The sequence below is a fragment of the Natrix helvetica genome (genome assembly GCF_964273705.1).
Source record: "Natrix helvetica genome assembly, chromosome: 2".
NCBI lineage: Eukaryota > Metazoa > Chordata > Lepidosauria > Squamata > Natricidae > Natrix > Natrix helvetica.
In genome coordinates this window covers 290,950,524-290,966,738 of record NC_138552.1, presented here as the reverse complement: position 1 = coordinate 290,966,738, position 16,215 = coordinate 290,950,524, and the positions used below count along the sequence as shown (strand labels likewise).

Sequence of the window (16,215 nt, the reverse complement as noted above, 5' to 3'; positions counted from 1 at the left end):
AACTTCTTTTTTCCTAAAAGGTGTATTTATTGTTCGTGCTTTTATTGGCCTTTAAATTTGGCGAGCCGCCTAGAGTTTCTCCCAAGGGAAACGGGTGACAATTAAGCCAAAGTCGATAGTGTGAGCACAGGTAGTCCTCAACTTACAACCGCAATTGAGCCCAAAATTTAGGCTGTGAAGAAGCGAGAAATTGGTTTCGCCCCATTTTACGACTTTTCTTGTCACATTTGTTAAGTGAATCGCCGATGTTGTTCAATCAGTAACGTGGTTGTTAAGTGAGTGGCTTCCCCATCGACTTTGCTTGTCAGAAGGTTGCAAAAAAGGATCTCATAACCATAGAACTCAGATGGCTAACCTTTTTGTCGTCGTGTGCCGATAATAATGCAATGCAAGCGTGACCCCCCCTGCCCCTGTGCATATATGTGCAACCCTACGCATGTGCGCATGACCCCCTGTCCATGTCCGTGTGACACCCCCCCGCACTCCCCCCCCTGTGCATGCATCCCATCCACCCCTTGTCCATTTTTGCCTTCCAGGTTGGTGCAGAGGCTTTCCAGGCACAAATCGGGACGTGGGATGGCCATGCGTATCCGTTTTGGGCCTGGAAGGCCTCCTGCATCAACCTGGAAGCCAAAATAGAGCAGGGGGCGCTGTGCAAGCCCCCAAAGTGCAATGCAAGCGCTTCCCCCCTTGCATGCGCCTCCTCGCGCATACACAGCAGAGACCCGAAGGCCAGCTGGCTGGCATGCGTGGTAGAGCTGGGCTGGGGCAACGGCTGTGTGTGCCACTTATGGCATGCGTGCCATAGGTTCTCCATCACGGCCCTAGAGCACTGCAACCGTCATAAACGTGAGTCAGTTGTCTTCATGGCTAGGGAATTCTGGAAGTTGAAGTCCACAAGTCTTAAAGTTGCCAGAGTTGGGGACTCCTGGCCTAGTGGTTAAGGCACCAGGTTAGAAAGCATGAGTTCAGGTTCCACCTTAGCCATGAAAGCCAGCTGGGTGACTGGGGAATTCTGGGAATTGGAAGTCCAGAAGTCTTAAAGTTGCCAGGGTTGGATACCCCTGATCTAAAGCAACTTGCTCACTCTCAGGGTCCTGGAGAAAAATGTGACAGAATGGATAATGTTTTTTAAAAAAACGTGTTAGAAAAAGTCAAAAGGTTGTATTATGTAACTTTGAAAGCTATTTCGGTGGGGAAAAGGGGAATGTGAGGAATGTGTACATATGCAAGTATTGATCGTTCAGGTATGAGTGATTAAATATCTAGGCATCCCGCATTGAGTGAATTCAGATCTAGGTATGGCCTATTTATTTCTGGCAAAATAGACTAACGATTTTTTTTCTCCTGTTACTGTGAAAGCCGTTATTGATTAATGTCCCAGCATTTCTTGCAGATGCTATTGTGCAAACGTCCAGCGGTAAAGATTTGAAGTGGGAACCCTCATATGAGTGTAACGTACAAATCGGGGGTTTGCGCAGGAGGGTGTATAATCAGTTGCACATAAGTCCTGTTAATGGCACAGGTGTTCAACAGTTATAGGCCCAATTAAGTTTGCAGACCTCATGATTTGGAGATGGGTTTTGGAAAAAAAACAAAACAGATATTGGCTGAAAGCGTTGGAAAAAATGTTTTTATTTTCATGGTCCTCATGCAGCCATACCCATTGTTCCTCAAGCTACGAGAAATAAATACAATATTTTACAAGTTGTATGTCTGAGGATTAGCTGGGTTTTTAACTCTGAAGCTAATGATCATAAATCAATGTGTCTAAGTGTAAGATAAAATCGGGGTCTTTGCAGCAGGAGTTAAACTGTCTTTAATATAAAGAATCGCTTCCATCCGAGAGGCAATTTAGCAATTAACGCACCAGGCTGGAAACTGGGAGAGTGGGAGTTCTAGTCCCACTTCAAGCATGAAAGCCACCTTAGTCCAACTCACCTCACAGGGTTTTTGCTGCAGGGAAAATAGGAAGAGGAAGAAATATGTCTCCTGCCTTGAGTTGTTTATAAAAACAAAAAACAAAAACGGGATATGCACAGGTACAGTATAGGTGGCACCTTGCTCAACAGTAGTAACTGTGAGAGGGATCTTGGAGTCCTAGTGGACAACCATTTAAATAGGAGCCAGCCGTGGGCAGCAGCTGCCAAAAAAGCCAACACAGTTCTAGGCTGCATCAACAGAGGGATAGAATCAAGATCACATGAAGTGTTAATACCACTTTATAAGGCCTTGGTAAGGCCACACTTGGAATACGGCATTCAGTTTTGGTCACCACGATGTAGAAAAGATGTGGAGATTCTAGAACAGTGGTTCTCAACCTTCCCAATGCCGCGACCCTTTAATAGTTTCTCATGTTGTGGTGACCCCCAACCATAAAATTGGTGTCTCGGTTCCTAAGCCCATCGAAAATATGTGTTTTCTGATGGTCTTAGGCGACCCCTGTGAAAGGGTCATTTGACCCCCAAAGGGGTCCCGACGGACAGGTTGAGAACCACTGCTCTAGAAAGAGTGCAGAGAAGAGCAACAAAGAGGATTAGGGGACTGGAGACTAAAACATATGAGGAACGGTTGCAGGAACTGGGGATGTATAGTTTAATGAAAAGGACTAGGGGAGACATGATAGCAGTGTAGCGCCGAACTATGGGTAGGCCTCCCCACCCGCCCCGGCTCCCAAACGTCCTATGTAGCATTTTTTTCGATGCCGTGTGGACCCGGGGCAAGCAATCAAAGCACATGCGCAGAAGGCCGCACGCATGCAGGAAGGCGTCCATGCGATACGAGTGCACACGCTCGCAGTTGTGAACCGGTGGTAAAGCTAAGTGAATCCTACTGCAGGTTGTAAGCGTGAAGAAAGCATTAAAAGCCCCCCTTTTCAGTGCTGTTGTAACTTTGAACAGTCACTAAAACGAACAGTTGCAACGTGAGGACTGCCTGTAGCCGAATCCCAGCTCTTAGGCACTGTGACATGGAGAAAAATGGGATGATACGATTTCTTGACGATAAACCTTGCGGAGAGGCTGAGCTGTAGATTGAAGAGCTTGGGGTTTGGAGCTCTGAGCTCCACAGCTGCCAGGGTGTGAAAAATGCAAGACACTCTCGCCTTCTCGTTTCATCTCAATCCTCCTGTTTGGGACATCCATTTGGTATCGATCCGTCTACGGTGGCTTAAAAAGTCATTATTGTTGATACCAGGAGAGCAGAAAACCCGAAACAGTGATTTAGTGGTTGATCCAAGAAAATAATGCAACCTATGCATTACAGCAGACAAAGCACACACTTCAAGGGCCACCGGGGTTATCTGGCTTTGAAGGCAGGGAAAACCATGCTGCTTTAGGGGTTTTTGGTTTGCATTCTCTCCATCAGATTCCTAACGACATGGAGATGCTGCAATTTTAAGATATCCTTCTACTCTTGACCCATAGAGCAGTCTTCACCAACTGGTGATCCACGAGAAAATTTTGGTGGTCCACAGAAAAATTATTTGCATTTTTTAAAAAATTTATTTTTTCAAAACACAAATAAAACAAAGTAGATATACAACTGAATACAAAAAAAAGAAAGATAAAAGGAAAAGGAAAGAAAACATATTACAGTGCATCCTCTGTTCCCTGGAGACCTCCTCCCACCTTATATTACTTAGATATACAATATATTCCAATTGTGTCCTTATACCCTCCAAAGTGACATATATTCTTGAGTAGATTTATTCCCTTTGCCTTCCACCAACGCTGTTTTCATAAAATCCCTCCCCCAATTTCATAATAATTGTTTTGCTTTAATCATCCCTTTTTAAGTTTAATTGCTGTTGTTAATTTCTCATTTGTTGCCATACTCCAAATTTCATTAAACCACTCACTTCTTTGGTTATCCCAATTTCATCCCCAATATTTAGCCATCACTAATCTAGCTGCCATTATCAAATTTACAATCAGTTGCTTTTTTGTTTCATTTATAGCCCATTTTTCCATCAGCAACTATAATGCAATCCTTGGTGACATCTCTAGATTTATATTCAACAGTGCTCTTAATTTCTACAAACACCACGTCCCATATTTTTTGTGCACTATCACAATCCCACCACATATGTTTATGTGTTCCAACCTCTTTCTTGCACATCCAACAAATATTTGTATATTTGCCATCTATTTGATTTAATTTACGTGGTGTTAGGTACCATCTCCATATCACTTTATATCCATTTTCCTTAACTCTAACTGACATATTCTTATATACTCTTCTATTCCAAATATTTTTCCAATCATTATCTTTTATTTCTCCCCAATCTGATTCCCAAATTAATTTTAAACCTTTTGCCTGCATTTTTAATATTGCACTAAATCAGGGGTCCTCAAACTACGGCCCCTAGGCCGAATACGAGCAATGAACGTTTGTGTTTGCTGCAGAGAGTCTTCCCCTTCGGGGTCTTTGTGCAGGTCGAAGGGAGAAATTAATTAAACTTCAAAACCCTTGTTAAGAGTCCATTGTTATATTTAATTCCCAGAAATTCCATAAACGGCTTCAAGGCTTAGCGTTTTCTGAAGCGCTTTCTGTTCTCCCAAGAGTAGCTTGGAAAAGCAGTCGAATTGACACTCTGAGATTCGATATATATCTCCACCCACACCTTCTTTGGAAAATGTAAGTGGTCCACAGGGAAGGCAGAGGAAGGTATCTCTGGGAAAGATCAACATCTGTTTGGAAAGGTCAACACCTGGTTGGGATCATTCCAGAGTGCAGGAAATTGGTGTTAAATCACAGGAAAGAGGATTAGCATTGGACATTAGGAAGAACTTCCCAGCAGGAAGAACGTTTTTCTACTTGAACCAAGGATGCAGAGAAGGACAGATATAATAGAATCAGAATAGAGCTGGAAGGGACCATGGAGGTCTTCTAGTCCAGCCCCCTGCTCAAGCAGGAGATCCTATATCTGTGATGGATAACCTATGGCACGTGTGCCGGAGGTGGCACACCCAGCCCTCCCTGTGGGCATGCGTGCCGCCGCCAACTATTCTTCTGGTTTCTGGCACGTATGCGCACCGGCTAGCTGGTTTTAGAGTTTCTGAGGCTCCAGCGCGCATGCACAAAAATCCCAGTTTGGGCACTTAGTGACAAAAAGTTTCGCCATCACTGTCCTATACCATTTTAGATAAGGCTCTTCTTAAAACCTCCAGTGATAAAGCATCCACAACTTCTGGTGGCAAACTGTTCCACTGGTTAATTGTCCTTACTGTTAGGAAGCTTCTCCTTAATTCCAGGTTGTTTCTCTCCTCGATTAGTTTCCATCCATTGCTTCTTGTCCTGCCCTCTGATGCTTTGGAAGATTAATTGCACTTAGACATATATACCGCTTTACAGTGCTTTTACAGCCCTCTGTAAGCGGCTTACAGAGTCAGCCTCTTGCCCCCAACAATCTGGGTCCTCATTTTACCGAACTTGGAAGGATGGAAGGCTGAGTCAACCTTGAGCCGGTCAGAATCTTAACTCCTGGAGATGGCATAACGGCAAGGACCAGTCATAAATCACTTTGAACAAATGGTTGTAAGATGAGGACTACCTGTATGGATGGGAGTTGAAGTCCACAAGTCTTAAAGTTGCCCCAGTTGGAGACCCCTGCTGTAGAACATGGCTGATTGGGGGAATTCCCCCAGATGTTAATGGGGACATTAACATCTTAATGTCCCCAAGGTTGAGAAACAGTGTTGTAGAGACCCAACAGAGGTGAGTCCTCGACTTATAACAGTTCATTTGGTGACTGTTCGAAGTTACACCATCCCTGAAAAAAGTGACTTTACGACCGTTCTCCACACTTACAACCATTGCAGCATCCCCATGGCCAAATACGGATGCTTGACAGTTAACAGTGTCCCGAGGTTGCGTGATCTCCTTTTGCAACCTTCTGACAAGCAAAGTCAATAGAGAAGCCAGATTCACTTAACAACCGTGCTACTAGCTTAACAGCTGCGTAACAACGGTGGCAAAGATCGTGAGATGGGGCAAAGCCCACTTAACCACCGTCTCACATAGCAACCTAAATTTTGAGCTCAATTGTGATTGTAAATCAAGGACTACATGTACCCTCTCGTCTGTCCAGAGGGCCGATGCCGTGGGGGCATAGTGGTTAGAATTATTATTATTATATTATTATTAGCGTTTATATACCGCCCCCTCTCCCGAAAGGGACTCGGGGCGGTGTACAGTCCGTATTAAAATACAACAGATTAAAACGTAGAAATAACTATATAAATACATGTATAAGAGGAGGGTAAAATATGCCAAACTGTACAGCTAATAAATAAATCAATACAAAAGTTTAAAATATCAAGTTAAATTTAAAACAATATCCCTCTAAAAACCAGTAAGAATGTGTATGCCAGGAGGTAGACGTTAAAATTATGCCAAACCAGCCAGTCGGAACAGGTGTGTCTTCAGTTTCTGTCGGAAGGAGCGGAGGTCAGTAGTGATTCTAATATCGGGGGGCAGGTCATTCCAGAGGGTTGGGCCCATCACAGAGAAGGCCCTACTCCTCGATGTATCCCGTTGGCATTGCCTCGTGGACGGCACCAGGAGAAGGCCCTCCCTGTGAGAGCGGATTGGCCGCAGGGATGTATGTGGGAGGATGCGATCCCGCAGGTAACTAGGCCCTATGCCATGGAGCGCTTTAAAGATGGTGATCAGAACCTTGAAACGCACCCGAAAGACCACAGGTAGCCAGTGCAGCTCGCGCAGGAGAGGTGTTACGTGGGAGTACCTAGTACTCCCCATGACTACCCGCGCGGCTGCGTTCTGGACTAGCTGCAGTCTTCGGGCGCGTCCCAAGGGAAGCCCCATGTAGAGAGCGTTACAATAGTCCAGGCGAGACGTCACCAGTGCATGAGTGACTGTGCGTAGGGCATCCCGGTCCAGTAGGGGGCGCAATTGGCGCACCAGGCGAACCTGGTGGAACGCCCCCCTTGCCACGGCTGCCACATGATCAGAATGCAGTATTGCAGGCTAATTCTGCCGACGGTCATCAGTTCAAATCTCACCAGCTGAACTCAGCCTTCCATCCTTCCAAGGTTGGTAAAATGAGGACCCAGATTGTTGGGGGTTTAGATGCTGACTCTCAATCGCTTAGAGAGGGCTGTAAAACATTGTGCAGCGGTATATAAGTCTAAGTGCTAGTGCTATTTTTCTTCTTCTATAGCTGCAGGTCTCATTTGCACACTCACCAGCCTTGGAAATGGGATGAATTTAAGCCCTGTATAGTTGTCATTTGTAAGGAAGGTTCCTTTTTCCTCTCTGTCTCTGTCTGTTTGTCTCTCTCTCTCTCTCTTTCTCTCTCCCTCCTCCCTCTTTCTCTCCTTCCCTCTCTCTCCCCCCTCCCTCCCTCTTTCTCTCCCTCCCTTTCTCCCTCCCTCTTTCTCTGTGTTCCTGTTGGTTTTTAACTGAGATGTTCTCAAATTGGGCCTCTCCCTTGCATCTCCCATTCAGCCTCATTTTGAAGTCTTACTTCTGTGGTGAAATTCAGCTAGGGGGGAATCAGCCCCCCTTCACCGCTAAATCCTGGCTTTAAAAAAAAAAAATCGCAGCATCGTACAAACAACACCTGCAAACATCCCTGACAATCCTCAAATAAATATTCTTCCCACCCAGCGAAATTCTTTCCACCCCGAAACTTGAATTTGGCAAGGAAAGACGTCGTTTACAATTGCTGTGTTTTGAAGCGGTATTTTGCCAGGGGTTATTTTTTCTTTTTTTCAAATCGGAGGGGTTGGAGGGGGGAATTTGACAGACCCCTTAGAACCCGACGGCTGTTCCCAGAGCCAAAATAAACGTAGAGGATTAATTTGTACGGTGTTATCTCCGGTGGGTGATGTTTCCCTACCCCCAGCCAGGCTTAAATCTCTTCTCTCTCCAGTGCTTTGCGTTTTCAACTTTGTTAAAAGGCTGAGCTGAATTGCATTCATCTTGTAAAGTAATGAAAGCATCCCCTACCTCAAAAGACCAAGTTTTCCGTTCATTGTAGTGCCCCTTAATCAAATCAGCCAGGTGTCTCCATGGCTGCCTTGCTATTAAGGTCCTTAGCAGGAGTTCTCCACAAAAGGATTAGTCAAAGCTTTGATGGTACTGCAGAGATGCTAATCGGGTCAAGCTGCACTCTTGCAGATCTGAAATTCTGGCAATTCAAAAAGCACCATTGTAGGGATAACTTGAAGATGGTAGCCAAGATCTGTTATGCCGCTTCCTTAGAAGAAGTTCAGCCTCGAAGGCTGAATACAGGTAGTCCTCAGCTTACAACCGTTCATTTGGTGACCGTTTGAAGTTACAGCATTCCTGAAAAAAGTGACTTAGGACCATTTTTCACAGTTACGACCTTTGTAGAATCCCCATGGTCACGTGATAAAAATTCAGACACTTGGCATACAAACTGGGTGTCTAGTTTGATGAAAAGAAGGACTAGGGGAGACTGATAGCAGTCTTCCAATATCTCAGGGGCATCTAGCTAAGAGTCAAGCTATTCTCCAAAGCCCCTGAGGGTAGAACAAGAAGCAATGGGTGGAAACTAATCAAGGAGAGAAGCAACCCAGAACTAAGGAGAAATTTCCTGACAGTGAGAACAAATTTATCAGTGGAACAACTTGTCTCCAGAAATTGTGAATTCTCCAACACTGGAATTTTTAAAGAAGATGTTGGACAACCATTTGTCTGAAGTGGTGTAGGGTTTCCTGCTCAAGCAGGGGGTTGGACTAGAAGACCTCCAAGGTCCCTTCCAACTCTGTTTTTCTGTTCTATTCTATCTTTCTATTCTAGCAATTGGTTCATATTTAATACAGTACAATACACTAGCAGAGTTAGAAGGGACCTTGAAGGTCTTCTAGTCCACCCCCCTGCCTAGGCAGGAAACCCTACACCCCTTCAGACAAATGGCTATCCAACATCTTCTTAAAGACTTCCAGTGTTGGGGCATTCACAACTTCTGGAGGCAAGCTGTTTATCTATGACGGTTGCAGTGTCCTGGGGTCAGGTGATCCCCTTTGGCGACCTCCCGACAAGCAAAGTCAATGGGAGAAGCCAGACTCACTTAACAGCCGTGTTAATAAATTGACAACTGCAGCGATTCACCTAACAACTGTGGCAAGAAAGGTTGTAAAACGGGGCAAAAGCTCACTTAACAAATGTTTCACCTAGCAACATAACCTTTGGGCTCAGTTGTGGTTGTAAGTCGAGGACCACCTGCACAGGAGAGGAAATGAATCTATTCAGGTTTACAGCCACAATTGGGATTGAAATCTCTGTTACTGAACAAGAAGTGGGTTAAGTGAGGCGATTATACGTCCTTTTTTTGCCACAATTGTTTTAAGAAATCCCTGCAGTTGTTACGTTAGTAACATGTTTATTAAGTGAACTAACCTGCGCTCTCATTCATTCAATAGCAATAGCACCAGAGGGGGGTTGCTCCCGGTTCGGCCGAACCGCTAGTGGCATTCAGGCCTGGGTCGCAAAACCAGCAGGGACGCAGGCCTGCCATGCCCCCGAAACCGGTTCCCTCACCATCCCTGGGCCGCTGCCATTTTGGTTTTTAGTGACCGCGCATGCACAGTTCACTGTAAATTGTTATTATTATTATTATTATTATTTCTTAGATTTTTAGACCGCCCCTCTCCCAAAAAGGGACTCGGGGCGGTGTACAGTCAATAATAAAAACATTCACAATAATTAAATACGTTTAAACTGCATTTAAGATACATTGGAGGAGGAAATAGACTGTGCTAAGAAATAAATAATACTAATCTTAAAACATCACAAATAAAACCCCAACCCTAAAATAAAATAAATCCCTGGGAGGTACAACTAAGAAAGTGCCAGGCCAGCTGATTGAAACAGGTGAGTCTTTAACTTTTGCCGGAAGGAACGGAGGTCGGTGGTAGTTCGAATGTCTGGGGGGAGGTCATTCCAGAGGGTTGGGCCCATCACAGAGAAGGATCTACTCCTAGGTGTCGCCCGCTGGCATTGACTAGCAGACGGCACCAGGAGGAGCCCCTCTCTGTGTGAGCGAATAGGTCGCAGGGACGTGTGTGGTAGGATGCGATCCTGCAGGTAACTAGGTCCACTGCCATGGAGCGCTTTAAAGATGGTGATCAATACCTTGAAACGCACCCGAAAGGCCACAGGTAGCCAGTGCAGCTCGCGCAGGAGAGGTGTTACGTGGGAGTAACGTGTACGTCCCATAATAGCCCGCGCGGCTGCGTTCTGAACTAGCTGCAGTCTCCGGATGCGTCCCAAGGGAAGCCCCAAGGGAAGCACATGGGTGAAGAACAATTGACATAGAACAGCACACGCGTTGCGAACCGGTAGTAAAACTTCAGACAAAATTCTCTGAACTTGCTCGCTTTCTTGCAGACATTTCGTTACCCAACTAGGTAACATCATCAGTGTTAGTAAGGAGTGTTGTTTGCTGTCAGTTTATATTCTGGTGACTTGCCTGCCTGTGTGTGTGTGCGGGGGGGGGGCGGTGTTAGAGATTCTTTGGTTGGACTGTTTTACTGATGGTGTCCTTGGCAGTTTCTTGATTGGGGTATGGCTTCCTTGATTATTGGTCTGAAGTTGACCTTGGAGTTAACCTAAGTTGACCTGGGTGCTGATTCCTAATGGAACTTGGACAGGAACTAATAAGTGATATGATACACAGCGCATGTGTGGTCAGGATAAAGGAGGGAAAGAGGCTTTGGGGACCAAGACAGGTACAGTGAAGGCGAATAGATGTGCCCCAGTATAATGCTGCAGGATCTCATCTGGGTCGATCACCGGGACCAGAGGTTTCGGAGTCATGCTGGAGCCCAACCTTAGGGATGTTCTCTGTAGCACAGTGTGTGCTTGGGGTTTTTCCAGTGATGGCGAGCCTATGGCATGCGTGTCAGAGGTGGCACACAGAGCCCTCTCTGTGGGCACATGTGCCATCGCCAGCTACTCTTCCAGTTTCCGGTGTGCTATGCGTGCTGGCCAGTTGGTCTTCATGCATGCCGGAGTGCTGTAAACTCGAAGAACAGCTGGCCAGTGCGTGCATGTGCATCAGTCAGCTGATACTTTGGGTTTCCAGTGCTCCAGCGCATGTGAAGCCAAGATGGCCGGTGAGCATGCACCCACTGGAAATGTGAAGACCAGCTGGCTGGCATGCGCAAGTGCACCGGCCAGCTTGTGTTCAGGTTTCCAGTGCTCCGGCATGTGTGCATTCCGGTTTCGGCACTCTGTGCCCAAAAGGTTCGCCATCGCTGGCCTATTCTGTATGTGCCATTCATATAGCGCCTGTTGTGTGTGGCTGCTTTGTGCTTCAACAACTGAAGCACATAAATATGACACACAGAAATGCCCAAAGCAGATATTCTGTGAGGATAGGCTCCATCACGAGTCCGAAAGCTCGGATGACTAAACCTCTGGTCCCGGTGAGCGACCCAGATTGGATCCTACAGGTACTGTGCTTGTTGTCATCTCCATCTTCACGCCACCCGGTTTCGGGCCGATGTTTCGGGCTCAGGACCCAAGACAGCACCCCAGACTTCAGGGGAGCTGGTTGAATTTTTTTAAAGAGGATTCGGAATAATGTCAGGGTTCCAAGTAACACCCCCTAATGAAAGAAGACTCCGAGGCTTGATTTTCCTCAAAGTTCCATTTTATTAGAGATGTCCTGTTGGCACATCTGGGAAAACCCGAATCTGAATGCTTCCAGGTTTTTCCCCACCCAAATGAAAGTCCAAGCCCCTGCCCAGCACCCACATGTCCATCACATGGTCCAATCAAAGCACCGTCCCAATTGGAGATGTCTCCCAGTCACACCACTCCAGGTGCAAGGCAAGACGTCCTTGACTCTCTGAGAAAGGAATGTTATTTAGACTATATATCTCCATATAATTCTCCCCTCCCATTTTCCTACAGGATTAAATGTGGCAGGCCTGAGGGCCCAATGCAAAAGATGGCTTCCAGGCCTGACACTAAGGAAGGATCGGGAGAGGACAGTTAATTTTCTCAAGGGGCCACACGAGAAACTAAGACAGTTGCTAAAGCAGGGGTCTCCAACCTCGGCAACTTTAAGCCTGGCGGACTTCAACTCCCAGAATTCCCCAGCCAGTTCCCCTTGTATCTTTACTCCCAAGTCGACTCTGTTCCTTAGCTCCTCCTTGTCACATTGTCCAATCAGGAGTTCTGGCATCATCCCGGCAATTCCTTCTAGTCTCCGACCAGCACCTCTTGAGATGACCTTGGTTCCCGCAGTCCCATGATCTGTTATTATTGTCTGGTCTGACATTCCAAGCCTCGATACCAGGGGTGTCAAACTCGATTTCATTCGAGGACCCCATCAGGGTTGTGCTTGACCTGGAGGGTGGGGGGGGGAGCAGGATGGGCGTGGCCAGACTGAGTGTCAAATCACTTGTCGGGGATCCGTTTTCGGCTGCGGCAGCCTCCTGCAGCCCTCTGCCATAAAAAACGAAACTTGTGCTCCGTTTTCGCTGGCAGAGGCAACGCGGGCTGGTCCTTCGCTGTTTACACGGTGGCCCCGCAGGCCACATCTAAGCATCCTGTGAGTCGCATTTGGCCCACAGGCCTTGAGTTTCACACCCCTCCTCTACACACACACACACACACACACACACACACACACACACACACACCCCGTGTGGCAAAGTGAGAAATGAGAAGATGGCTGTGGCAGCCTAGATGCGTTTCGAAGTGGACAGTACCTTCCTGAGCACTAGAGGCCACTGCTTTGGGGCCAACCACTCATCAAAGTTAACGCTGGCCTAGTGCTTTCAAACATGCGAAATGCTTCACATGCTCTTATGAGGTTATGAGCTCAGCACCTTATAAAGCGGGCTGGCCCCATTCTCTTCCCAGATTACGAAGGGGAAGCCCACCTGGTGAGTTCACGACAGAGGCTGGGTTTGAAATGGGGTCATCTTGATTTGCAGCCCCCCGTTTAAAACCCGTAAACGATAGATTTGGCAGAATGACCTCTCTCTGCTTTGTTTTTTAATGCAGAGTTGGGTCATGCAGGAGGACCCAGAGAATTTCCTCTTCTGATCGCCCAGATTGACATTTTTCTCCTATTTTTCTTTCAGGTCATATACTGTTCTTTTGGTGGCTCCTCGAAAGGTCTGCATTTCAATAACCTGATCGTGGGCTTAGTCCTGCTGACGAGGGGCCGGGATGAAGAGAAAGCCAAATGTAAGTATCACGGCATTGCTCAACCAGGTCACGGTTGTCCCATGGTGGGCTTTTTTCCAAAAGGCAACTGGACCTTCTTGCTTTTTTTCTTCGAAAACATTTCCCTTCTCACCCAAGAACATATGAAGAACGGTTGCAGGAACTGGATATGTTTAGTTTAATAGAAAGAAGGACTAGGGGAGACATGATAGCAGTCTTCCAATATCTCAGGGGTTGCCACAAAGAAGAGGGAGTCAAGCTATTCTCCAAGGCACCTGAGGGCAGAACAAGAAGCAATGGGTGGAAACTAATCAAGGAAAGAAGCAACTTAGAACTGAGGAGAAACTTCCTGACAGTTAGAACAATTAATCAGTGGAACAGACGTTGCCTCCAGAAGTTGTGAATGCCCCAACACTGGAAGTCTTTAAGAAGATGTTGGATAGCCATCTGTCTGAAAGGGTATAGGGTTTCCTGCCTAGGCAGGGGTTGGACTAGAAGACCTCCAAGGTCCCTTCCAACTCTGCTATTGTATTTTATTGTATTGTAAGAAGCTTCCTCAGTTCTGAACTGAAGAAGAACTGAAAAAGGAAGAAGAACCGAAGCAGCTTTTTTGGATGAGAAGGGAAATGTTTTCAAAGGGGAGGGGAAAAAAGCCTCAAGAAAGTCCAGTCAACTTTTGGAAAAAGCACCTTTCGGATAAGTGCCAGTCACATTTGGAAGAGAGAGAAGGCCTGGGGAGATGGGTGCATGCCCCAGCTCAGCTGGAGCTTTCATAATTGTGTAGCTCAATTTGCCTGAAATGATACATGGTTTCCTGCTTGAGCAGGGGGTTGGACTAGAAGACCTCCAAGGTCCCTTCCAACTCTGCTATTCTATCCCAGTGACAGCGAATCTTTTCGGCACCGAGTACTGAAACAGGAATGTGTGCCAGAGCCTGGAAATTGAAAGACCAGCTGGCTACGGCACACGTGCCCACAAGAGAGAACTCTGCATGCCACAGGTTCACCATCCCAGTTCTATTCTGCTCTGCTCTCTCTAATGTCAGTTAAGAGCCTGGTTGAAAATCCTCACCAGTGTAGACTTCTGACACCAAAGTGAGTCCATGTCAGACGTGCCATCCCACTGCACTGGCCCCACTTAGCTACATGCCAGGCTAGTAAGTGTGGGGAGGAGACGGAGCCGTGGGGTGGGATGAAGTAGGGGGGGGGAAGGCAGTGGTGGGTTTCAACATTTTTTAAAACCTCTTCTGTAGGTGTGGCCTGCTTTGTGGGAGTAGCTTGCCGGCCATATGACTGGGTAGGAGTGGCTTGCCAGCCATGTGACTGGGTGGGCGTGGCCAGCTTATAAAATGTGGTGAAACTCACTTAACAACGCTCTTGCTTAGCAACCAAAATGTTGGCTCAGGAACTCTGGCATTGGAAGCACGTAGGTATTAAAGCTGTCAAGTTACAAGACCTTTGCACCCCTAGCCCTTTAGAAAAAAAAACCCAGGGGTGTTCAAACTTGACAGCTTTAAGACTTGTGGACTTCAACTCCCAGAATTCCTCCTCCAGTCATGTTGGCTCAGGAACTCTGGCATTGAAGTGGGCAAGTCTTAAAGCTGTCAAGTCACAAGAACCTTGCACCCCTAACCCTTTAGAAAAAAACCCCCAAGGGTGTTCAAACTTGACAGCTTTAAGACTTGTGGACATCAACTCCCAGAATTCCTCCTCTCGCTCTTCATCTTGATGATGTGCGGACGGGTGGGGGAGGGAGCTGGAACCGGTTCTAAATGGCACTGTAGATTTGTGGAACCTCTTCTATAGAAGAGGTTGGAACTGGCAGGAACCCACCCCTGGGGGGGAGGGGAGGGAGCTGTGGGGTAGGCGGTTAAAGGAATCCAAAAGCCTGCATACCATCTCATGAGAGCAGAGATCCAATGGAATGCAGCACCTCCAAGCCCCTCGTAGCTGGGGACTGTTACCAAAACAATTACTTTGAATACGATTAGTCACTCACCAATAACCGTAGGGAGACGGATCCCAAGGGGCAAAGTTAATTGTTTGGTTTGGCCATGAAATGCTAGCTACGTGAAATCCATTGTAACCACTTGGCCTAAGTAAAACATGCTTTCAACTGCCATGACTTTGGGGGTCTTCCTTTCCTATTGACTAAGCAGGACGACTGCCAGTCCTCCTGCTGGCTGGGGAATTCTGGGAGTTGAGGTCCACCCACCTTTATAAGCTGCCAAGGTTAGGAAACACTGATCTAGACATTGTTTGTAATACTTTTTTTGCATAAAATGCCATGGGCTTTGCAATGGAAATATCAGATGACTTTAAGAACAACTGTGTAGATTTTTTGTAAAAAAAAAATTCAGACCTAGGCTTCCCCAGCAGCACAAAGCCGAGTCCTTCTCCCAATAAACCCCTTTTATTTTATTTAATGTGAATTCCTCTCCAGCAAAGTCCCGACCAAAGTCTTTCAAGATAGTTCATAATTACTAACCTTTATCGGGCTTGGAGAGTGGCCAGGCCGATATCTTTCAGATGCCGCAATACTTGGCAAGAATGCAGGAATGAACTCATTGTCTCCTGCAAATGCTACTCCCCTTTCGCTCCTCTTTTATCCCCTGTGGGAAGGGCCATTCACCATCCACCTGTGGCCTTACTCCCAAGTGGACCCCTGTTCTTTAGCTTTTCCCTTCATCTGGCAACTCACATGCGCACACTGGGAACAGGCTCCAGCTGTTCTTCTGCCCCACTGATCTCCGATTCTGAAGGCAGCTGATAACTGGCATACGGTCCTGGCCCCCTCTCTGCTTCCGACACAGAGCCCTCATCAGAACCTTCCCCAGACTCCAGGACTGGCCCAGGTTCCTCCCCTGACTCCTCACTGTCTGAATCTGCTGCCAGCTGTGCTGGCGGGCCACCACACTTTTAAGTGTAACTATTTCTGTTTCTAAAATGATATGAAATAATGGATGTCATCAGCTCTATCACAATTTCTGACTTTCACAGAAATACTTACTTTGCCCTGTGTACATGATTTTGTCTTCTC

The 16,215-nt window shown here is 46.7% G+C and overlaps 1 protein-coding gene across 9 annotated transcripts in view; it reads left to right on the top strand.

The window, feature by feature from the left end:
- USP32 (ubiquitin specific peptidase 32) overlaps positions 1 to 16,215 on the top strand; it is a 228,881-nt gene that overhangs the window by 76,814 nt on the left and 135,852 nt on the right. For all 9 annotated transcript variants that reach the window (XM_081945370.1, XM_081945367.1, XM_081945371.1 and 6 more), the window contains exon 3: positions 13,092 to 13,197. In XM_081945370.1, the coding sequence (XP_081801496.1) occupies positions 13,092 to 13,197 (106 nt within the window). The remainder of the gene's footprint in view (positions 1 to 13,091; positions 13,198 to 16,215) is intronic.